The sequence below is a fragment of the Somniosus microcephalus genome, chromosome 9 (genome assembly GCF_052327205.1).
Source record: "Somniosus microcephalus isolate GS21.2 chromosome 9, FLI_Smic_1.0, whole genome shotgun sequence".
Lineage (NCBI taxonomy): Eukaryota > Metazoa > Chordata > Chondrichthyes > Squaliformes > Somniosidae > Somniosus > Somniosus microcephalus.
The window spans coordinates 230,587,455-230,612,802 of record NC_140995.1 but is presented as its reverse complement, the minus strand read 5'-3'; the positions used below and the strand labels follow the sequence as shown (position 1 = coordinate 230,612,802).

At 48.0% G+C, this 25,348-nt stretch overlaps 1 protein-coding gene across 1 annotated transcript in view; it reads right to left on the bottom strand.

Moving 5' to 3' along the window:
* Positions 1-19,738: 19,738 nt before the first annotated feature.
* stum (stum, mechanosensory transduction mediator homolog) overlaps positions 19,739-25,348 on the bottom strand; it is a 46,685-nt gene continuing 41,075 nt past the window's right edge. Inside the window, exons 2-3 of the mRNA XM_085997991.1 lie at positions 23,912-24,091; positions 19,739-21,507 (exon numbers count right to left, since the gene is read on the bottom strand). Coding sequence (XP_085854117.1) covers positions 21,473-21,507; positions 23,912-24,091 — 215 coding nt within the window. The 3' untranslated portion in view covers positions 19,739-21,472. The remainder of the gene's footprint in view (positions 21,508-23,911; positions 24,092-25,348) is intronic.

Genomic DNA, 25,348 nt, shown 5'->3' with positions numbered 1-25,348 from the left:
AAAACTCCCAACAATGTAACCGCTCCCCCTCTGTTCCTCAACTCAAGCCAAATAGATTCAGTCCTAGAACCATCTCGTAAATCCTTTCTATTTAGAACTGTAATATCATCCTTAATCAATACTGCCACGCCCCCTCCTCTTTTTCTTTCTCTATCATTCCTGAATACTTGGTAGCCAGGAATATTAAGAACTCATTCCTGGCCTTGTTTAAGCCATGTCTCTGTTAATGCAACCATGTCATAATCCTATGTGGCAACTTGTGACTGCAGTTCACCAACCTTATTAGTCACACTACGGACATTGACGTACATACAGTTCAATACCTTCTTCCTCACTTTTGCTATTTTCTTCAATCTGGTCCCTGCAATTTTGGGGATATTTCTAATTTTACAGCTGTTTATCTCTCTCTGTCCTCTGATTTCATTGCTGCGCCTGTCTGCTATTTTCTGTTCCCCCTCCCCCTGACAAATTAGTTTAAACCCTCCCCAACAGAACTAGTTAACCTCTCAGGGAAAGCATTGGTCCTGGCTTTGTTCAGGTGCAACCCGTCCATCTTGTGCAGGTGCCCCTTCCCCCAGAACTGGTCCCAATACTCCAAGAATCTGAAACCCTCCCTCCTGCTCCACTTCTCCAGCCATGCATTTACCTGCACTAGCTTCCTGTTTCTATATTCACTAGCACGTGGCACTGGGAGTAATCCTGAGGTTACTGCCTTTGAGGTTCTGTCTTTTAATCTTTTTCCTAGCTCCTGAAACTCGGCCTGAAGGACCTCAACACCTTTTCTACCTATGTCATTGGTTCTAACCTGGACCGTGACTTCTGGCTGTTCCCCCTCCCTGCGGAGAATGTCCTGCACCCACTCGGTGATATCCTTCACCCTGGTACCTTGGGAGGCAACATACCGTTCAGGAATCATGTTTGCAGTTGCAGAAACGCCTGTCTATGCCCCTAACTATTGAATCCCCTATGACTACTGCATTTCTACTCTTTCTGTGTGCAGTCAAATCTCCTGTGGTGCTGGGGGTTTGATTCTTATTGCCTTCCTCCAAGGAGTCGTCACCCTCCCTGGTATTCATAACTGAAAACTGGTTAGTGAGTGCCACTGGCTTGGGGGATTCCTGCACAACCTGTGACCACCTCCTGGAACATACAGTCCAGGTAACTCTCAGACTCCCGGATGCACTGCCGTGACTCCAGCCACACCTCCAGCTCCAAAGCGCGGAGCTGGAGCTCCAGCAACCAGCGGCACTTCCTGCACATGTGGTTATTTGTAGAAGTCATGTGATCAAATGTCACGTGATCAAACCTCCAGGAATCAAACCTCAAACCAGAGTTGGCAACTGTGGTTGTTGCAGTTGCGGTCTTTTGGATGAGATGTTTGTAATGATATCAGCAAATAGTGATGGTATTTGCCTGTTTGATTATTTATGCCTTACCAGCATATTTGCCTGATTGATTATTTATGCCTGACCAGCAGAGGGCATGTGAGAGACAAGCAGTTTAGTTTTAGTTTCGTTTTAGATGGATCTCTAAGATGGTGTCTCCTGTAATGCTGTTAACTTAGTTAAACAAACTTTAGATTAAAAGACATTCTCTTTCATAAATGTCTCGTCATTGAACCCACATACAAATCGATAAATGGTGTCAGAAGTGATTGAAAGAGATGAAGAGGAAAAATCTGAAGTTAGCAACTCGACGAGACAGTGAACGGAGTCGTGGCAAGTAAGCTACCCAGCGAAATCAGATCTCCACATATTAGCAAGCCAAAAGAGAACATCGTTACTTACCATTGGAGAATAGCTAACGAAGTGAAAAATGGAAGGTTTACACCCACCGGCGAAGCTTCAGTTGACAGGTAATGTGGCTGAAAATTGGAGGAGGTTCAAACAACGTTTGGAGTTGTATTTAGCAGCAATCGGAGCTGACGAGAAAAGTGATAAAATGAAAGCGTCAGTGTTCTTACATGTCGTGGGTGATGAAGCGCTGGAAGTGTATAATAACTTCACATTCGCTGCTGATGGAGACAAAATGAAGCTGGATAAAATAATGGAACAGTTTGAGGCCTACTGTATACCTAAACGTAATGTGACGTTTGAGAGGCACAGATTTTTCACATGTGTACAGAAAACGGGAGAGAATATTGATCAGTATGTGACTGAACTGAGAAACAGAAGCAAATCGTGTGAATTTGGGGGACTGACAGACTCGCTGATAAAAGACAGACTGGTGTGTGGTATTCCAGATAATGGTCTAAGGGAAAGACTGCTAAGAGAGCAAAATCTAGACCTGGGAAAAGCCATAGTACTGTGTAGGGCTACAGAGACTGTGAAGTCGCAGGCAAAGGAGCTGTTCAGTGACAGTAGCTGCAACGTGGATGCAGTGAGAATGAACGGACACAAACCGTTTAACAAAAAGAGCGCCAATGTGAAAAAAGAGGCGTGGCCAGCAAACAAAAATGAAAGGGGCAATCGAAAGTCATGTAGTCGATGCGGTACACAGCATACACCAAAAAAGTGTCCAGCATATGGTAAAACATGCAATAGTTGCAACAAAAACAACCATTATGCCTGTTGCTGCAAGAACCAAGCGCAACAAAGCAAGGTCCATGCAGTAGATGAAAGCGAGATAGAGGAGTTCTATGTAGATGTTGTGTCTGAAAACAAAGAAGAAAAAAGAGACTGGATGTTGACACTAAAAGTGAATGACATACACATTCCATTTAAATTGGATACTGGAGCACAAGTTAATGTGATATCAGAGACTGATTTTAAGAAAATTAGACCCAGACCAAAGATACATGGAATAAAAGTGAAAGTGACAGGATACTCAAGTACTGATATACCAGTGAAAGGAAAATGCATTGTCAAAGTGACACACAAGGACAGAGAGCACACGCTAGCATTAATCGTGGTGCCAAAGGATGTGCAAGCCATGCTAGGTTTAGTAGCCTGTGAGAGACTGAACCTGGTAAAGAGAGTCCTCGTGGTGGAAAGCGAAGGAGAGACAGTCTATGATGAACTCATGAAAGAGTACAACTGCGGCAGAGCCATCAAGAGACATTGAATAAACTGTAATAATTCCTTTAGACACCCAGTGGTGCAGTTGTGAACTGCACCTTTAAGCTGTGTGCAGCTTCTTGTATTTTCACGTCATGACGCCGATCACGTGACCCCCAGTTGGCACGGATAACGTGATGACGTCATGACGTCAGTTGGCAGTTGGAAATGGCAGTTGGAAATGGCAGTTGGAAAGAGCTTTCGGAGAAAGGCTGTGAGGAGACACAGACCTGCTGACCTCTGTTCCTGTAAGTTAAAAGTTAAAGTATTGAGTTCATTAAAGTTTGATTAATTCTTTTCACTGCGTTGGACTTCGTTTTTTGGATAGGAACTCCCGTTCCTACATTGGTGACCCCGAGCTCGTTGGACAACTTTCTTCGAGATATTCATGATGAATATGAACGCCGTTGCCCTTAAATTGCCGCAGTTCTGGGAACAGCAACCAGAAGCATGGTTTTTCCAAGCAGAAGCCCAGTTTGGTATCCGGGACATTACAGCAGATTCAACCCGTTATTATTACGTGGTTTCAGCTCTGGACAGCGCCACGGCTTTACGCGTCGTCAGCATCCTGGGGAATCCACCGGCAGAGGGGAAGTACTCAGCTTTAAAAGAACGTTTACTACAAGTGTATGCTTTAACTAAGTCGGAACGGGCACACAAGCTTATCGCAATGCCGGGTCTTGGGGACTCAAAACCATCAGAATTGATGAGCCAAATGCTCACGCTTTTGGGTTCGGAGCCCCAATGTTTTTTATTTCGAGAGCTCTTCCTCTGTCAGCTACCCGAGCCAGTTCAGGCAGTCTTGGCCAGTTCTACGATTACGGACTGTGCCGAACTGGCTGCGGAGGCAGATAAGTCTTTTATGGTCATACAGCAAAGTTGCGCAGCTACGAGGCCTCTTTCTCCTACGCGAGCAAAATCCAGCCCTCCTTCGTCAGGCTTATGTATGTACCACGCTCGTTTTGGCGTCAGGGCTCGACGCTGCCGTCCACCCTGCAGTTGGGTTGAAAAAAAGGCTCCAGCAGACTCACAAGCCTCGAAGAAGACAGGGGGTGATAAACACACCCAGTTCACCATGGCAGTCGGTTCAGCAGGAAAACTCCTCTATGTTACTGATTCCGGAACCGGGCGACGATTCTTGTGTGATACTGGTTCTCAGTGCAGTATTTTGCCAGTTTCAAAGCTGGACCTATAATCCGGCAGTCACGGCCCTTCCCTTGAGGCAGCCAATGGTACGGCCATTCGCACATTCGGTAAACGGACAGTCAATTTAACTCTTGGAGGTCAACATTTTGTATGGGAATTTATAACGGCTAAAGTATCACAGGCCATTCTGGGGGCTGATTTTTTTTGTGCCTATGGTTTTCTGGTCGACGTCCAACATTGTCGACTCATTAATGCGTCTACCTTCCATGCAGTGCCTTGTCACCGCAGTACTGCTGTCTCCTGGTCGGTTGCCTGTGCGGTTCCATCGCAAGACGTGTTTAAGCGCATACTTGGCGAATTCCCAGAGCTCACCAGGCCTACATTCTCGGCAGCAGTTGCGAAGCACGGGGTGGTGCATTATATTACCACAACGGGATCACCCGTTTACGCTCGCGCACGAAGATTGGAACCCGGAAAGCTTGTGGCCGCAAAGGCAGAGTTTCGTATTATGGAGCGCCTTGGGATTGTCCGACGCTCCGACAGTCCTTGGTCTTCCCCATTACACATTGTACCCAAACCGGGTGGCGGATGGAGACCTTGTGGGGATTACAGACGCCTTAACGAAGCCACTAGGCCGGATAGGTATCCAATACCGCATATACAAGATTTTTCGGCTCATTTGGCCGGCAATTCGATATTTTCCAAAGTGGATCTCGTCCGTGGATACCATCAAGTTCCTGTACACCCTCAAGACATCCCCAAGACGGCGGTTATCACACCGTTTGGCCTTTTTGAGTTCCTTCGCATGCCGTTTGGATTGAAAAATGCAGCTCAGGCTTTTCAGCGGCTGATGGACTCCGTGTTACGGGACCTTTCTTTCATTTTTATTTACTTGGATGATATACTCATTGCTAGTAAAAATAAGGATGAGCACATGGCTCATTTACGTGCACTCTTTGCCCGTCTCAGCCAACATGGCCTCATTATAAATCTAGCCAAATGCCAGTTTGGGTTAACCACCATTGACTTTCTAGGGCACAGGATCACCTCAGAAGGCGCCGTCCCACTGGCCACTAAGGTTGAGGCAGTTACGGCTTTCCCGCGGCCTCATATAATTAAATCTCTTCAGGAGTTCCTGGGGATGGTGAATTTTTATCACCGTTTTGTCCCCAAGGCAGCTCAATTAATGCAGCCGCTGTACGAAGCACTTAAAGGGAAGTCGGGTAAAGATGTTATCATTTGGACACCACAGATGGACCAGGCATTCCTGGACACCAAGGCGGCATTGGCAGCTGCAACTATGCTTGCACACCCACTTCCGGGCGCAACCATCGCCCTTACTACAGACGCCTCCGATTACGCCATCGGGGCAGTGCAGGAACAATGGGTTGACGGTACGTGGCAACCATTGGCCTTTTTTAGCCGCCAATTGCGTAAAAATGAACGAAAATATAGCACCTTTGATAGGGAGTTGCTGGCCTTGTTTTTGGCCATCCGGCATTTTCGTTTTCTTTTAGAAGGACGGCCTTTTACGGCATTTGTGGACCATAAACCACTTACTTTTGCAATGGCAAAAACGGCGGAGCCGTGGTCAGCCCGACAACAGCGCCACCTTACATTCATATCTGAATTTACAACGGATTTGCGACATGTCTCTGGCAAAGATAATCTGGTGGCTGATTGCCTGTCACGTGCCCCAGTCCAGACAATTCACCTGGGAATCGATTACGTCGGGTTGGCGAAAGAACAGCAGGCGGATCCTGAAGTTCAGGCGTATCGGACCATGCCTTCTAGCTTGCAGGTAGCCGATGTTATGTTCCAATCAGCAGGAACCACGCTGTTGTGTGACATATCCATGGGAGTGCCCCGACCAATTGTGCCAGTCGAATGGCGCAAGAAGATATTTCATATTATACATGGCTTATCACACCCAGGGATGCGAGCTTCACAACGACTTATGTCCCGTAAGTTTGTGTGGAAAGGGATGCATTTAGACGTTCGTGACTGGACAAACAATTGCGTGGACTGTCAAAAGTCGAAGGTTCATCGTCATGTGAAGGCTACAAGGGCCATCTTTCCAGTGCCTGAACGCCGTTTCGACCATATACATGTGGACTTGGTGGGCCCCCTTCCCATGTCTCGGGGTTTTATGCATCTCCTGACAATAGTAGACCGTACTATCAGGTGGCCAGAGGCGATTCCCTTGGTTGCTACTACCACAGCAGACGTATCCAGGGCATTTATTTCATCATGGGTGGCCCGTTTTGGTGTGCCATCTGATATCTCCTCTGACCGTGGTCCTCAATTTACGTCAGAATTATGGAATGCAGTTGCACAGGGCTTGGGTACCAAACTGCATCGTACCACCGCTTACCATCCACAAGCAAATGGCTTATGTGAAAGATTTCATCGTTCTTTAAAGGCGTCCCTCCGTGCCAGTTTGCGTGGTTCCAACTGGGTGGACAGACTCCCTTGGGTGATGCTAGGCCTCCGTACAGCCCCCAAAGATGACCTCCAGGCTTCATCAGCTGAATTAGTATATGGTCAGGTGCTTCGAGTACCAGGGGATTTCCTCCCTTCACATACAGAATCATGGTCACCTGCTCAGCAGCTTCTTCTGCATCAAGAGGCAGCAAAGAATTTTCTGCCTATTCCAACTTCACATCACGATCTACAGAGGCCTCATGTTCCGGCAGAACTTATGAGTTCCGATTATGTTTTTATTCGGCGGGATGCTCATGGAGATACACTCAGACCACCTTATGATGGACCGTTTCGGGTTATTGCACCGGGGGAGAAATATTTTACGATCAAAATAGGAGAAAAATCGGATACCATCTCCATCGATCGACTTAAACCAGCCCATCTGGATCGGAGTGAACCGGTGGTTGTCGCTCAGCCGCCTCGCTGTGGACGACCGCCATTGGCTGCTAGACCAATCCTGAAGTGGCCTACTATTAAATTGCCTGCTTCGACGTCATCCTCATCTACACCTTCTGCTACGGTTTCCTCCACCCCAGATGTACCGCTTCAGACACAGCCAAATGTGGGCCCAGCTGATAACAATCCAGCGTCCGAAATTCGCAGTCGTTCGGGCAGAATAATTAAACCTCCTACACGTTTGATGCTGTCTGTTAAAGAGAATTCTGGGGGGGCGCCTGTGGCAGAGCCATCAAGAGACATTGAATAAACTGTAATAATTCCTTTAGACACCCAGTGGTGCAGTTGTGAACTGCACCTTTAAGCTGTGTGCAGCTTCTTGTATTTTCACGTGATGACGTCATGACGCCGATCACGTGACCCCCAGTTGGCACGGATAACGTGATGACGTCATGACGTCAGTTGGCAGTTGGAAATGGCAGTTGGAAATGGCAGTTGGAAAGAGCTTGCTCAGAAAGGCTGTGAGGAGACACAGACCTGCTGACCTCTGTTCCTGTAAGTTAAAAGTTAAAGTATTGAGTTCATTAAAATTTGATTAATTCTTTTCACTGCGCTGGACTTCGTTTTTTGGATAGGAACTCCCGTTCCTACACAACGACCTATTTCAGGGTCTAGGCTGCCTTCCAGGAGAACACACGATCAGAGTAGATAAAAGTATGCCAACAGTCATACATCCATGCAGAAAAGTTCCGTTTGCTCTTCAAAAGCAACTGAAGGCAGAGTTGGACAGGATGGAAAGCCTGAACGTGATTCAGAAGATAGATGAGCCAACTGAGTGGGTGAGTTCCCTCATCGTTGTGGACAAAAAGAATGGAAAGCTCAGAATTTGCCTGGATCCAAGAGATCTAAACAGAGCAATAAAGAGAGAGCACTTCAAGCTTCCTACACGTGAGGAAATCATGTCACAGTTTGCAAATGCAAAGTATTTCAGCAAGTTAGATGCATCATCAGGATTTTGGCAGATGAAACTGGACGAAGCAAGTTCAAGACTGTGCACGTTCAACAGTCCATTTGGCAGATACAGATTCCTAAGGTTACCATTTGGCATTGCCTCAGCTCCTGAAGTGTATCACAAAACTATCCATATGATCTATGAGCACCTGAAGGGAGTTGATACCTCAATGGATGACATCATAGTATGGGGAACCACGAGAACTGAGCATGACGAGAGACTGAAAAAAGTGCTGGAAGCAACAAGGAAAACAAACCTGAAGCTGAATAGAGAGAAATGCCAGCTCGGGGTGACAGAACTGACATTCGTGGGAGATATCCTTAGCAGTGAGGGCATCAGACCAGATCCCAGAAAGGTGTCCGCCATTGAGAATATGCCAAAGCCACAATGCAAAAAGGACGTGCAGAGGTTTAATGGAATGATCAACTACATGGGTAAATTCATATCCAACCTCTCAGAAAAGATGGCGCCACTGAGATGACTAACTGAAAAGAACATAGAATGGGAATGGAATCATGAGCATGAGAAGTCATGGAGCGATCTAAAGAAACTGCTCACAGAGGAACCAATTCTGAGGTTTTATGACCCAGCGAGACCCATCAAGATATCATCAGATGCATCACAGAGTGGGCTCGGTGCCGTTCTTCTGCAAAAATATGACTACTGGCAACCTATTGAATATGCATCGCGCTCAATGACAGACGCGGAGACGTGATATGCTCAAATAGAAAAGGAGCTGCTCAGCATCACATACGCCTGTGAAAGATTTCACCAGTTTGTGTCAGGACAAGCAATCAGTGTAGAGGCTGACCATAAGCCCTTGATTGCATTGTTCCAAAAGCCACTAAACAGCTGTCCGCTTAGAATACAAAGAATGATGATCAGGCTGCAACGCTATACACTGAATGTTGCGTACACACCGGGTAAGCTGATGTATACAGCAGACACGTTGTCCAGAGCTATTGACCCAAGTGAGCCCACAAACACCAAAATGGATGAAAAAGTGAACGCCTACTTGGACATGATCACAAGTGCACTGCCCATAGCAGATGCAAAAATGGAGCTCATAAAGACTGAGACAAACAAAGATGAAACAATGAGACGACTGAGGAAAAGCATCTTGGATGGATGGCCCAACATGAAGCAAGACTGCTCACCTGACATGGCAGGGTACTGGAACTGCAGGGTGGAACTATCAGTGGTCGAAGACATCATCTACAAAGGAAGTAAAATAGTTATCCCAAAGAGTCTGAGAAAAGAGATGCTAAAAAGGATCCATGGAGGACATCTGGGAATCGAAAAGTGTAAGAAAAGAGCACGAGAGGTGATGTACTGGCCACGAATCAACCAAGATGTGACAAATGAGGTGTCAAGCTGCACAATATGCCTGAAATATCGAGCAAGCAATCCGGTAGAACCACTAAAGCCACACCCAGCGCCAGACAGACCTTACCAGAAGGTAGGCGCTGACCTATTCGTATGTCAAGGGAAGGACTATCTTGTAGTCACAGACTATTACTCCCTGTATCCAGAGGTTTGTAGACTGTACACCACCACTGCAGATGCTGTGATAACCTGTATGAAAGCCATATTCTCCAGACATGGCGTGGCAAGCGAGGTCTTCACAGACAACGGACCCCAGTTTTACAATGCAAGTTTCCGACACTTTGCCAAAGAGTGGGGCTTTGTCCACACAACGTCAAGTCCTCACTTTCCACAGTCCAATGGACTAGTGGAAAAATCGGTCCAGACAGTGAAAAGACTGATGTACAAGGCAAAAGACAGTGGAACTGACTTCTACCAGAGCATGCTTGTATACCGCACAACGCCGCTCGAGTGTGGTATGTCACCAGCCCAACTCCTTATGGGACGTCTGCTAAGGTCAAACCTACCCATTCCGGAGAACCTCCTGAAAACAAAAGAGGGGGAGAAAGTGAGGAAGTTCAAAGAACAACAAAAAGAAAAGCAAAAGTACTACTATGACAGAGGAACACAAAACCTACCTGAACTCCACACTGGTGACCAAGTAAGGTTCAAAGACAAAACAAACATATGGACTCAGAAGGGAACAGTCCTGAGTGAAGTTCAACCAAGATCATACACCATTCAGACAGATGAGGGTGCTGTTCTGCGAAGAAATCATCGAGATCTTCTCATGGGGCCAGCCACAGCAGGTCAAAAGACTGATACTGTTGAACAACCTGATCACACAGCAGGTCAAAAGACTGATACTGTTGAACAACCTGATCACACAGCTGAGAAATCATCATCGGAGGCAACAACTCAGATTCAAGGAGAATCAATCAGAAAATCCTCAAGACGCATGAAGCCTCTTGAGAGACTCATTGAGCAAGTTTAAGGACTCTTGTTATAGAAGGAAGTAATGTTATCTTATTCTCTCTTCAAGTTCTAGTGTATTTACATATTTCATGTGAACACACAAAACAAGGTTAAAAAACTTTGATCATGATAATGATAATGTAAGTTCATTAAGTGTTATGGTTAAAATGCAGAGTAATACAAAGAAAACATGTTGTTAGATAAAAGTAAAATACTTTTGTTTTAAGAAAGGGAGATGTAATGATATCAGCAAATAGTGATGGTATTTGCCTGTTTGATTATTTATGCCTTACCAGCATATTTGCCTGATTGATTATTTATGCCTGACCAGCAGAGGGCATGTGAGAGACAAGCAGTTTAGTTTTAGTTTCATTTTAGATGGATCTCTAAGATGGTGTCTCCTGTAATGCTGTTAACTTAGTTAAACAAACTTTAGATTAAAAGACATTCTCTTTCATAAATGTCTCGTCATTGAACCCACAAAGAAATCAATACAACGTTAAGCCAAGAAAGAACTTGCATTTATATAGCACCTTTCACGTCCTCTGGTGGGGGGAGTCCAGAACAAGGGGGCATAAACTTAAAATTAGAGCTAGGCCGTTCACGGGGTGATGTCAGGAAGCACATTTTCAAACAAAGGGTAGTGGGAATCTGGAACTCTCTCCCCCAAAAGGCTGTGGATCAGACAGAGGTCGATAGATTTTTGTTAGGTAAGGGTATGTGGATCAAATGGAATTGAGGATTAGCCATGATCTAACTGAATGGCAGAACAGGCTGAAGGACCTACTCCTGTTCCTATGATTGCTATCCAGTGACACCTGCTATAAACTGTTTTTTATTCATGGAATGTGGGTGTCGCTGCCCATCCCTAATTTATTGCCTATCCCTAATTGCCCTTAAGAAGGTGATGGTTTGTAGTGAACTGAGTGGCCTGTTAAGCCATTTTAGAGGTCAGTTAAGAGTCAACCACATTGCTGTGGGGGTCTGGAGTCACATGTCAGACCAGGTAAGAGAACCAGATAGGTTTTTGCAACAATCTGGTAGTCACCATTACTGATACTAGATTTATATTCCAGATTTATTTAATTAACTGAATTTAAATTCCCCAGCTGCTATGGTGGGATTTAAACTTATGTCTATTGGTATCATTAGTCCAGTATCATAACCACTATGCTACCGTACCCTATGTGTGTATATGTGTGGATGTTGGGTAGGGACAGGATTAGGCTCAGCTGTAATGCCCCAGAGTCAAATAGCCAGTGAGCTCTTCAGGGAGAATTTTTTGGGGAGTCAGCGGGCACGTTCAGTGACGGGTCAGGTGGGAAAAAATTTTTGACAGCGGGTGGCAGCGGGTTGGGATTCCACTGTCAACCCACCGCCACGCGACTTTCCCAGATGTCGGGTCTGTCAGGGCTGAACAGACCCGACACGCAGCGGCAGGGGAGGCAATTCAGGTCATTATGACTTTGTTAACAGCCCATTAAACAATATTTTGAACTCACCTTAACATTTTAGGAGGTCGCCCACAGGGTCCACGCTGCTCGGGGATCATGTCGGGTAAGGAAGTCGGGAGCTTAACAAGCCCAATCAACGTAAATTCATTCTACACAGCGGGCTGGTGCCAGCAGCAGGGTTGGGACCCGCCACCAACATCGCCCACCACAGGCCCGCTGAGGCGGGGAAATCGCGGCCTTCCTGTCTGAGCTCACAAATGAAGAATAGGCAGACAGACAGAATCTATTTCCGCTGGTTGGGGATTCTAGGACTAGGGGACATCGCCTAAAAATTAGAGCCAGACCTTTCAGGAGTGAAATTAAGAAACACTTCTACTCACACAGGGTGGTAGAAATTTGGAAATCTCTTCCGCAAATGACAATTGGTGTTGGGTCAATTGTTAATTTTAAATTTGGGATTGATAGATTGTTGTTATCAAAGGTATTAAGGGTAAGGGCCAAAGGCGGGTATATGGAGTTAGGTCACAGACCAGCCATGATCTCATTGAATGACGGAACGGGCTCGAGGGGCTAAATGGCCTCCTCCTGTTCCTATGTTCCTAAGATACTGGCAGTGGGGGGAGGGCGGGACAGCCAGCAACCATCAGAGGAAGAGGTGAGAAAACAGGAATGACGGAGGGCGGGGGGGGGGGGGGGGAAAAATCATAGAAAAGAGCCACACACTCCGCACCCCCTCCCGACATAACTGGAAAAGCACCAAAGGAAGCAACAGGTGAGGCAGTTAATTTAAATATTACATTAATATTTATTCATTAAAAAACATTTATACATTTAGGTTACAAAGGATTGGTCATAATTAAAATGATTCTTCATGCTAAATATTCCAAAGCAATGCACCTCCATAAAAGTATTTTCTTCATCCAGGTGGCTTCCAGTTCGTGGAAACCTGGAGAATTTATGTACCGTTCCCTTTTAAAGCTTCACAAACACATCCACAAACTTGAATTTTACATTAAAAACACCACAGGCACAATGTGCCAAATCGACGGGAGCACGGAAACGTTTGGAAAAGCGTGCGGACAATCACCCAGAGTTAAACGCCCTCCATGTTCAAGCTCCACAGGCCGAGCTTGGGGGATTCCTGTGAGCTTCGAAACATTCCTCGACAACATTGTTGAAGAATAAAACCGACAGCATGTCCGTGGCGATTGGGTGAATTGGGGAGGTGAGGGGTCCGCTTGCGCGCTACATGTCGTTAAACCACACGCGTGTTCTTCATGAACTGGCCTACGGTTTCATCGTGCAAAGGGGATCTTCTCCCCCACCCACCCTGGTGTTGCTTGGATTCAAGTCACCCTCCCTGAAAAAAAAAAGGCTCTTTTTCAAAACAAAATACGATATTTCCCCCTTCTGACTTTGCCGGGGTTCAGTTTGTACACACTCCGAAAGGACCTCACCGAACCGCCCGTTCGTCCCAGAATCAAACAGCACAGAAGGCCATTCAGCCCATCGCGCCTGTGCCGGCTCTTTGAAAGAGCTCTCCAATTAGTCCCACTCTTCCCCCATAGCCCTGCGTGTTTGAGCCTAGGCCGTAAAGCCTAGATTTTCCAATCGAGGTTATTTTAGTCGGGGTTAAAATGGCACCAATCTGAAAATCGAGGGTTGAGTGTCAGTGGGCTGTTTGGTCGTGAGAGTGTCACTGCCGAGCCCCATCCTTTCCTGACCACATTTCTACTTGTGCGTACACTTTCAGCTGGGGATGGTCATTTGCCTGATAATGATCAGGAGCAGTGTTCCGGGTCAACTGGCCTCTACTGGCGCTGAGGGCAACTGCAGCGGGCTGGGCTAGGCCGGGCCAGCCCCCCCTACTGCGACAATGGCTGAGATCAGCCAGCTCCGCACAGGCTGGAGGTCGAATCAGGGCCCAAATTATTTCTGCTGGTTGGTGAGTCTAGGACTAGGGGGCATAGTCTAGAAATTAGAGCCAGACCTTCCAGGAGTGAAGTTAGAAAACACGTCTACACACAAAGGATGGTAGATGTTCATAACTCCCTTTCGCCAACGGCAATTGATGCTAGATCAATTGTTAAATTTAAATCTGAGCTCTATAGATTTCTGTTATCCAATGGTATTAAGGGATATGGGCCAAAGGCGGGTATATGGGGTTAGGTCACAGATCAGCCATGATCTCCTTGAATGGTGGAACAGGCTCGAGGGGCTAAATAGCCTACTCCTGCTCCTAATACCCCCATTGGGGAGTGCAATGACTCGCTGAGATATCGGGCAGGGATCGTAGATTTTTCAGTGACAGTTTTGGTGAACTTCTGCGACCAAATAAAGGAGAATATTTTCGATTCTGAAGAGGGTTGGCTCCCGGCAACACGGCAGTGGTGGAATGACCCTGCTACTGGATTCAATATCCAACCCTCCACCATTGGCGTACCATGGCTGCAGTGTGTACCATCTACAAGATGCACTGCAGCAACTCGCCAAGGCTTCTTTGGCAGCACCTCCCAAACCCGAGACCTCTTCTACCTAGAAGGACAAGGGCAGCAGGCACATGGGAACACCACCACCTCCAAGTCACACACCATCCTAACTTGGACAGGTATCGTTGCCATTCCTTCATCATCCTGAAAATCCTGGAATTCCTAACGCCATTATGGGAGCACCTTCACCACAAGGACACCTGTTCATTTTTTAGCTTCTAGTTCTGCTTCTGAGACAACCACTTTTTTATATGCAGCCTGTGGGCTTCACACACACAGATAAGAAGTGTGGACTCCCAGGGCCTCCTCAAATCCCATCTGATCCTCGTGTAGTTTGGATCACGGGAGAGTTCGTCCACTAAAACTGACCCCTTAATCGGCAGAATTCTTGACCCACGTTTTCAATGGGATGAGGGGGCTGGTTTTAGAAACATAGAAGATAGGAGCAGGAGTAGGCCATTCGGCCCCTCAAGCCTGCTCCGTCATTTAATGAGATCATGGCTGATCATCCAAATTCAGTGCCCTGTCCCTGCTTTCTCCCCATATCTCTTGATCCCTTTAGCCTTTAGAAATATATCTAACTCCTTCTTGAATATATTTAATGAATTGGCCTCAACTGCCTTCTGTGGTAGAGAATTCCACAGGTTCACCACTCTCTGGGTGAAGAAATTCCTCCTCATCTCTGTCCTAAATGGCTTACCCCTTATCCTTAGACTGTGACCCCTGGTTCTGGACTCCCCCGTTTGGCAGTGTAGGTACGTTGTTCTCCGGTGATCAGGGTTAAAACAAGCCCTGACTGTAAAAGTGTCCGCAGCTCTTCTCCCGATTGCTCGTTGTCTGATAACCCAGAGACTCGAGCACAGAATCCAGGCTGACACTCCAGTGCAGTACTGAGGGAGTGCTGCACTGTCGGAGGTGCCGACTTTCAGATGCAACGTTAAACCGAAGCCCTCAGGTAAATGTAAAAGATCCCATGGCATTATTATTAAGAATAACACGGGATTCTCTCCTGGCCAATATTTATCCCTCAACCAACATCACTAAAGGCAGATGGTCTGGTCATTATCACATTGGTGTTTGTGGGAGCTTGCTGTGCACAAATTGGCTGCCGTACTTCCTACATTATAACAGTGACTCCCGTGACCACTAACACATTAAGTTTGGTGGATTTCTTTTATCTATTCGAGATTGTCGTACTATTGATGTGATACACGTTGGCAAGGGAACAAATTTAATTAACAATAATTGCCTAACCTAAGCTCATGTCTTAAAGTGTATAATTACACACACAGCTATAACATTCACTCAACTATTTTCAACACCGCAGCATCGTTTGCTTTTATTTCAGGAGCATGTTACACACAGGATAATACACAGGATGGAGTGTGTGGCATTCCTCCATCCTTTCCATTCCTATCTCACTTTTTATTCTCCTTCAATCACACACCATCCTGACTTGGAAATATATCGCCGTTCCTTCATCGTCGCTGGGTCAAAATCCTGGAGCTCCCTCCCTAACAGCACTGTGGGAGTACCTTCACCACACGGACTGCAGCAGCTCAAGAAGGAAGCGCACCACCACCTTCTCAAAGGCAAGTAGGGATGGGCAATAAATGCTGGCCTTGCCAGCGACGCCCACATCCCGTGAATGAATTTTTTTTAAATCATCTTTTTCTGTGCTGCCCTTCCTCACCCCTTCTCCTATGAATGATCTGCCCCAAACGTCTTGCAATGTAAGGAAATATGGTGGCCAATGTGCGCACAGCAAGATCCCACAAACAGCAAATGAGATAATGACCAGATAATCTGTTTTTAGAGATCGTGAGGGATAAATACTGGCCAGGACACCATGGAGAACACGAATAGTGCCATGGGATCTTTTACATCCCCCTGAGAGGGCAGGCGGGGGAGTGAATTTAACGTCTCATTTGAAAGACGGAACCAGTGTAGCACTCCCTACAGTCTAAAAAGGAACGAGGGGAGAGGGACAAGGAGCGAGGAATGAGGGAGCAGGGGAGAGAGTAAAAGGGAAAAGGTGAGAGGGGAGGCAAATGGAGGCGTGTAGGGGTAAAATAAAAAGGAGGAAGGGAGGTGAGGAGGTGAAAACTGGAAGCAGGGAAATGGTTGGGAGCAGAAAGGAGGTTGGGGCCTGTTGTACTTGGACCTTGACTGTCATCTCCTTAAGCAGAATGGGCAAACAAGGGCAAGAGGGTAGACAACTTTAGCTGAGACAGCAGCATCGGAGCACATGGGGAGCAGTGCAGTCCCTCCATTGTTACTAGACAGAGCTGATCAAGGGAAGGGTGAATGTACCGTGGCAACATGCACAAGGGAGGGGGGTTGCAACATCACCTCCCTAACCCCTTCACCCTGGCCACGGGCCTCCCCGATCCCTTCACCCTGACCACAGGCCTCCCCTACCCCTTCACCCTGGCCTCCCCTACCCCTTCACCCTGGCCACGGGCCTCCCCTACCCCTTCACCCTGACCACGGACCTCCCCAATCCCTTCACCCTGACCACAGGCCTCCCCGATCCCTTTCACCCTGGCCACGGGCCTCCCCGATCCCTTCACCCTGACTATGGGCCTCCCCGAACCCTTCACCCTGGCCTCCCCTACCCCTTCACCCTGACCACGGGCCTCCCCTACCCCTTCACCCTGACCACGGGCCTCCCCTACCCCTTCACCCTGGCCACGGGTCTCCTCTACCCCTTCACCCTGACCACGGGCCTCCCCGACCCCTTCACCCTGACCACGGGCCTCCCTGATCCCTTCACCCTGACCACGGGCCTCCCCGATCCCTTTCACCCTGGCCACGGGCCTCCCCTACCCCTTCACCCTGACCATGGGCCTCTCCGATCCCTTCACCCTGACCACGGGCCTCCCCGATCCCTTTCACCCTGGCCACGGGCCTCCCCGATCCCTTCACCCTGACCATGGGCCTCCCCGATCCCTTCAACCTGGCCTCCCCTACCCCTTCACCCTGGCCTCCCCTACCCCTTCACCCTGGCCTCCCCTACCCCTTCACCCTGACCACGAGCCTCCCCTACCCCTTCACCCTGACCACGGGCCTCCCCTACCCCTTCACCCTGACCATGGGCCTCCCCTACCCCTTCACCCTGACCATGGGCCTCCCCTACCCCTTCACCCTGGCCACGGGTCTCCCTGATCCCTTCACCCAGGCCACGGGTCTCCTCTACCCCTTCACCCTGACCACAGGCCTCCCCGACCCCTTCACCCTGACCACGGGCCTCCCCGATCCCTTCACCCTGACCACGGGTCTCCCCGATCCCTTCACCCTGGCCACGGGTCTCCCCTACCCCTTCACCCTGGCCACGGGTCTCCCCTACCCCTTCACCCTGGCCACGGGTCTCCCCTACCCCTTCACCCTGGCCACGGGTCTCCCCTACCCCTTCACCCTGGCCACGGGCCTCCCCTACCCCTTCACCCTGACCACGGGCCTCCCCTACCCCTTCACCCTGGCCACGGGCCTCTCCTACCCCTTCACCCTGGCCACGGGCCTCCCCTATCCCTTCACCCTGGCCACGGGCCTCCCCTATCCCTTCACCCTGGCCATGTGCCTCCTCTACCCACCACGAGGTAGAACAGGAAAAGCAGAGTAAGAACCAAATTTGACGCATGGTAAGTGTAACATGTTCGGGAGGTACAGGTGACTTTGGACCTCTGGTTCCCAAAGCTCTCCACCACTGGGGTTTTCCTCGCCTCATGTCTGGGTCTGTTGTAAACTAATTGATAGCGATTGATTGACATTAAAGGAAAGATTTTGCATTTCTATAGCGCCTTTCACAACCTCAGGACGTCCCAAAGCGCTTTACAGCCAATGAAGTGAGGTCACTGTTGTAATGTAGGGAAACGCTTAGTCAACAACTTCATTATCGTTGTATCGTGCGATGGTAGAAGGTGGACCTTGGTCTTTCTTCGTCCTATTCTCCCAAACAGACTCAGAACCGGCACTGAGACACGGGCAGAATACAATGTGAAAACAGAGCCACCGCCAGGGGGCGCAGGCAGGGCCAGGAAGACCCAGAACATATCCTGCGACATTGTTAGCAGCAGCACGTGAGATCCACTTAACCTATTGCAAGTCTTGCACATAGTGTGTGCCCTGGTGTCTCTGCAGCACACCTTCACACCCCCATTGTTTTAACAATGGGGGTGTATGAGCAGCAGACCAGACGATCGGCCTTATTATATAATCATTAGCCCTTCCCTAACGGGTGCGAAGGGGTTGCCCCGAAAGCTGTGTTTAAAATGGCCTGTCGCTTTAAGACCGGCAGATGCAATCTTTACCCTCTGTGGGAACTGCTGTTCATCTCCACAGCCTGAAGGCATTCAGAGGCTAGTGGCTGTTGCTCAGGGAAGTTTTGTCTGTGAAGCAGCCCCTCCTGAGAAGGGGACATTTTATTGGCCTTCTGGTGCTCCAGATATGCGGCTGCTTGTAAATCTCCAGCTGCACCCCTTGGGAACAGGGCTGATCATCAAAGTCAGCACAAACCAGCAGGAAATGACTGGCCTTTTCCCCATCTTATACCTCCCTTTGTAAAAAAATAAAATGGATCACTCAATTGTGTCTAACGGAGTGCTATTTTCTTGGGTTTTTCTGCCAATCATCAGGAAGGGATCTACAGCAAGGGGACACAGGCACAAAAGATTAAAGCCAAGAGATTTAGGTAGGGTCGCCACCTATGGTTAGACTTATTCCTAGAGGATTCATCACATGACCCCCCCAACGCTTCTGCCATTGGTCTCCCAACACATCCATCCTCGCCACGCCCGCCTTCCCTGCACCAATTGGAAAGCAAACAGACTCTGCGTTACCCCACTGGAGGGTTCTTGACTGTCAGTCGAACAGTCTTTTCCCATCTCCAATATTTTTATAACTAACAAACAAAAATATATATACTTTCTTAAAATCGCAACAGTAAGTGATGTGAAACAACGTCCTGTGGGAACGGCAATGACGAGAAAAGCATAATGATGCCTACCTCAGGTTCTAAAGGCAAATTTAGGTGACATTGTCCAGTGAATTGGAACTTTTTAAAGGGTTCTTTGTGATCCAAGATCGAATGGAAAAAGTCATGAATTTATTGAGGAGTCAAATATTAAAAGCGGCTTAATTTTCAAACTAGGCTGCTTGTTCATTAGTTAAAGGGATGATTGGAAATGGGAAAAATGGCTGTTCGACTGAGCAGGGCCGTGGGAGGGGAGAGGTCATGTGATGACACCTCCAGGAATGCGTCCAACCAGCATCGGCAACCCTAGACTGATATGAAATATTGCAGTTATTGAAATAAATATATTACTCGTCAAGACAGAGAGAGCTGTACTGTACACCCCTATGTTCCAGTATTTTACCATTTTAATCAATCGCAGGAGTGACCATTTTGAGGAAAAATCTCTTCCAACCCCCATTTTGACCAGCTGCAGGATCAGTTCAATTGGAAAGACTAGTGGTTCAAGTATCTAAAGTGTTCTTTTTTTAAAAAACAAAAAGCATTGGCTACATCTCACAATAAACCTGGCATAATCTACATCTAATTAAGACAGCCACGTGTAGCAAACGTTACCCACAATCTTTCAGGCGCCATTAACAGTACCCACGTTATTCAAATTGTTTCTACATAGACTAAAGATATAAAACACGCACACATACACCAAAATATATAAATATATATATGTAATCCATCTTGGATTTTTTGAGAATCTACCAAATTCATACCTCAGAAATATTAATTTAAGAATTTTTTTTTCGGTGTGTAAAATCTTGGCACTTTCACAAACATCTCTTTTAAGAATTCTTGCACTGCCCGCTTTTTTTGTTGTTGTTGGTCGCCTGGAGAGAGATTCGAGCCGCCTGCCGTGGAAATCCGTGCAGGATTTGGAGAGAAAGTCCGGGCTGGGCCCACGGGAGTAAGAGGAGGGGGGGAGGAGAGAACAAAGGTGGCGGACTCTGGTGTACTCTTCTGATACAACCAATAAACTGTAACTTGACAAAAACACATTAAAGGAAACGTAACAACTTAAATTAAAATGTTGTTCTCGGGGTGGAGGTGGGGGAGTGATGATGTACTCCAGTCCCTGCGGTGCCCACCGGTCGCAGAAGGCCTCGAGCGTGCCGGCAGACACCACGTGCTCCAGCGCCACCCGGGCGCGAACATGGCCGCGGGAGAGGCAGGCAGTCGGACCGAACGATGGACTGTGGTGTAAATTGAGCGGTAGTGGACATCCTGGGATATCCAGGAGAGAGGGAGGAAGGAATAGTGAGGGCTGAAGGAGCATCAAGTCACAGCATCGGTTCTAACCACTCTTTGCTTCAATCTTCTTTGGATTAAAACTTCCTGAAACCATTAACAGATCATAATAATCTTTCTTCGGTGCATGGTGCCTTCACTTAATGGTGAGGAATAAACTGGACTTGTCCTCCTCCTCCTCTTTAGTTTCTCCAACAGCCTTTTGGAATCGTTTTTTGCCGATTCCCAAAAAAAAACAGGTTCAAATCCCGATGGACCTCGTTGTTCCAACATATTTTCACACTCTTTGTTGTGGGAAAAAAATGTAATCAGAATTTATACTCAGAGTTCTCCAGAATCGTTTTTGAATATTTAGCTCATTGCAAATTTTTTTTAAAAAAAAAGCAGCAACACAAAATAGAGTTGAACTCTTTTAGATCCCAGGTTCTGGAAAAAAAAACTTTTTGCCTCTGGAATTTCTTAGAAGTCCAGGAATGGTGTCGGAAACAAGTTTGCTGGTGAATCCCCATTTCCCCGGCAGGTTTGGAGGGTTGAAGTCCCCTTAGAAAATGGTGGTCGGCGTTGCCACGGAAACGAATGGAGAAAAGCAGGCGAGGTCGTTGCTGGGCGAGCAAACTGGGAGATCCGAAATCAGGGGGAATATAGGGTGTCGTTTCTGTTGGTCTGTGTTTATTTTTTTTATCCCCCAACGACCCATGTAGATTAAACTGTTTAAAAATCGGCCAGATGTCGGGGCCTTCAGTCATTCCGAAGCCTGCAGGCACTCAGAGGCATCCAACCAGGTTAAGGGGGGAGCGATTGATCCTCTTAAGATGCACACAGAGCTACAGCTGATGAGGAATCCCCTGCTCTTTGTAGCCTGCAGAAAGAAAGCATTTGTTTTGAAAAGTCATATTTTGAAGGGAGTGAACTTTACTCCCACCCCCAACATTCCCATTTGCTTTAATATAAACCAGATCCGGGCACTTGTCCAGTGTTTCAAACATCTTGCTCCTCCAGCCTTTGTGCTGCCAAAAAGATCAACGCAGCTTATGCAAATAAATTATTTTCACTTCCTTCCCCCCCACAACTTACTCCCCGAAGGCTGTGGGCCCACAGTGGTTTCTGCAGGCCCTGGCCACCCTTGCAATACCGCAGCTTCACTAACCATGTGACCTCGGGCTATTCGACTGGGGGAAGGGAGGGCAATCACATCACATCACATCCTACAGGTCAGAACAAGTGATTACAAGACCAGGGAAGGTCATGAGCAAACTGTACAGTGCTCTGGTCTGACTGCACCCGCTGGGCTCTGTCCAGTTCTGGTCACTGAGATAGGAGTTTAAATGCTGGAGGCAGTGCAGAGAAGAGATACAAGGCCGAACGCCAGTGCTAGAGGTCGGAGCTATGAGGGGAAAACTGGAGCGACTTGGACTTTCTTATAGAGGGATAAAGTACAGTTAAGGCACTGGAAAATATGGTCCTGTGGCAGTACCACTGGTTGTCCCTTACATTGAGATACATAATTCCCTTTAACTTACCTTACTGTATGTGTCTGTTACTATACTCAGGCTTCTCTCCTGTACTCTGCGTCATGACGTCATGACGTCAGAGCTCAGAACCTTCCAACAGTAGAGCTCGGAACCTGCTGGCAGTTGAGCTCGGAACCTGCTAGCAGTTGAGTTCGGAAACTTCTAGTTAGTCCTCGTGGCGTCCCCGCTGGGGAAAGACCTACACCACGGTGCTCCTACAGTCAGCCATCTTACCTGCTACCTTACCTGTTGTATTTAACCTGTTCCTGTAAATAAACAACTTATTTATAGTTCGTCGAAGTCGAACTCGATTATTTAGTGGCGATGTACACGAACCCGTATTATTACTTTAAATTAAACTGCAGGAATAGGACAAGAGGCCGCAGGTTGGTACCAGTAAACGGTCATTTCAGAACTGGTATCAGGAAGTTCTCCTTCACACACACGGAGTGATCGAAACATGGAATGGACTCCTAGTGGAGTCAAGAAAACCCTGGAATTGTTCGAGAAACAATTGAATGCTGCAAAAGGGAAGGGACTGTAGAGTTGTTTCTCGATCGATGAATTAAGATGGGTAGAATGGCCTCCCTCATCTGTATAGCAGTTGTCCTCAGCCATTGACAGGTAGGTGTGCCAGGGTCGACACATATGGAGGCCGATTATTTATTCTGTGAGCATTCCATGTGCACACTGTTACTGGACCTGGGTGCAGGGTCAATAGACCCGGGGGGCGGGGGGGGGGGGGGGGGGGGGGGGGGGGGCGAGGGGGGGTGGAAGTTTCATTACGATATAACATCAACAAAAGTTTGCATTTATATAGCGTCTTTAACCAAGTGAAACGTCCCAAGGGGCTTCACTGGAGCGATTATCAAAAAAGATCGGATTTCGAGCCACATAAGGAGAGTTTAGGGCAGGTGACCAAAAGCTTGGTCAAAGAGGTAGGTTTTAAGGAGCGTCTTAAAGGAGGGGAGGTAGAGAGGCGGAGAGGGTTAGGGAGGGAATTCCAGAGCTCAGGGCCTAGGCAGCTGAAGGCACGGCCAGTAATGGTGGAGCGATGAAAATCGGGGATGTGCAAGAGGCCAGAGTTGGAGGAGCGCAGAGAACTCGGAGGGTTGTAGGACTGGAGGAGGCTACAGAGATAGGGAGGGGCGAACCATGGGGCGAATTTGAAGACCGAGGCCATTATCTTCGGAAAATGACATGGGAGTGATATAATAATGCCTCCTGCATCTTGGACTGTATCAAAAATAAAGGAATGCAGCCGAACTCAGAACAGGGGTTAATTTTGACTGTGGGCGATAATGTATGATGGGTGACATAATAAAGACTCACTACGCACTTGGTTGAACATAAAGCAAGGCTTTAATCGACTTGTAACAAAACATGGAGGTGTAGTTAGTAGTCACTAGCTTCCTGTTTCCAGATTGTCTCTGGCCAAGTTGGGCCCACGCCCGAGTATTTATACTCCTTGGACGGCGGCCTCAGCTGGCCGTCCAGTAGTACTTCCTGAGTTACTTCTTGTAGAAGTTGTGATTTGTGACAACGGGCATTAGTGAATCGGCCGGCCAGTCTACATCTCTCCTGATATTGATTGCCATTGAAGTCGATCGGGAGAGAGGTACAATGGGTGGCTGATGCGATATTGCCCGTTTTACACTGTCGCTCAAAGTCCACAATGACCCCCCAGTGAGTGTGGGGACAGGAGGAGGAGGAGGAGAGGGGCGGAATTCGCGATTGGCAGCTTCCACTTACTGGCTAGGATGACCATGTCCATTCCCCAAAATATACTCATGATCCAGCCCACCATCACTATGGCCGTGAGGATCTGAATGAGGGCAGCGGCAACATTCAGCAGGAAGACGCAGCACACGTGGCGGTTGGGCAGGTCCGTCTGCGCTCCGCACAGCACCATGAAGGCCGACACGAAGGTCCCTGAAACACAACAACGGGCAAAAATAAAAATCCAAAGTCCCACAGCCCTTTCCCTTTAACTGTTAAAGGGGAAGCGTAGACTACTGAGAGTTTCAGATCAGAGAGGAAATTCCCATCGCTCTGACCGCCCTTTCCTGTTAATTATTAAAGGGGATGTGGCGGTACCACTGGTTGTCCCTTACATATATAATGTACATAATTCACTTTAACCTAACTGTATGTATATTACTTACCTGTTTGGGCCGTTGCCCCTTTAACTTACCTATTTGGGCTGTTGCCCCTTTAAGAAGCGCCCTAGCGCGCTGATGTCACGTATCATGTGACGCACCTAAACGCGTCGGCCGCCGGCCTAGTTCGGCCGTCTGCACCCTCGACAGTCGCAACGGCCAGCCACAGTGCCGGGTGCCTCTCCCGCTCCCGCGACTTCGGCCGCAACGGCCAGCCTCAGTGCCGGGTAGACGCGTCGACGTATCGGCGTGGGTCACGTGACCGCCCCAAGCGCGGGCGAACGCGCTGATGTCACGACGCGGTCACGTGATGCCTGAAGCGCGGGAAAACACAGCTGAGCGTGATGACGTCATCACGCTATCCAGAGGACTGCGGACCCAGTCCTCGTGGCGTCCCCGTTGGGGAAAGACCTATATCACGGTGCTCCTGCATCCAGCCATCTTACCTGCTGTATTTCGTCTGTTCTTGTAAATAAACAACTTCTAGATTGTTCTCCTGAAGTCGAACTCGATTATTTAGTAGGTATTCGTCCAATACCTGCTGAGGTCAACCCGAATTCCTACAGGGACATACTTTACAGCCAATGAAAAGTCTGTATCGTTGTAATAGAAACATAGAAGTTAGGAGCAGGAGTAGGCCATTCGGCCCCTCGAGCCTGCTCCGCCATTTAATGAGAACATGGCTGATCATCCAAATTCAGTAACCTGTCCCTGCTTTCTCCCCAATAGAGAAAATGTAGGAAACGTGGCAGCCAATTTGCACACAAGCTCCCACAAACAGCAATGAGATACTGATTTATTCCATAATCCCTCACGTTCTAAATGGGGATACCAGCAAACAAACTGCTGTCCCTCAGTCATCCAGTCCCTTTTATGGGGGAGGGGGAGGGTGTGGGGGAAGAGGATTAGGGGGAGGGTGCGGCAGGGGGAGGGTGAGCAGGGAGGAGGATTGGGAGTGGGGGAGGAGGATTGGGGGGAGGGTGCGGCAGGGGGAGGGTGAGAAGGGAGGAGGATTGGGGGTGCGAGGGTG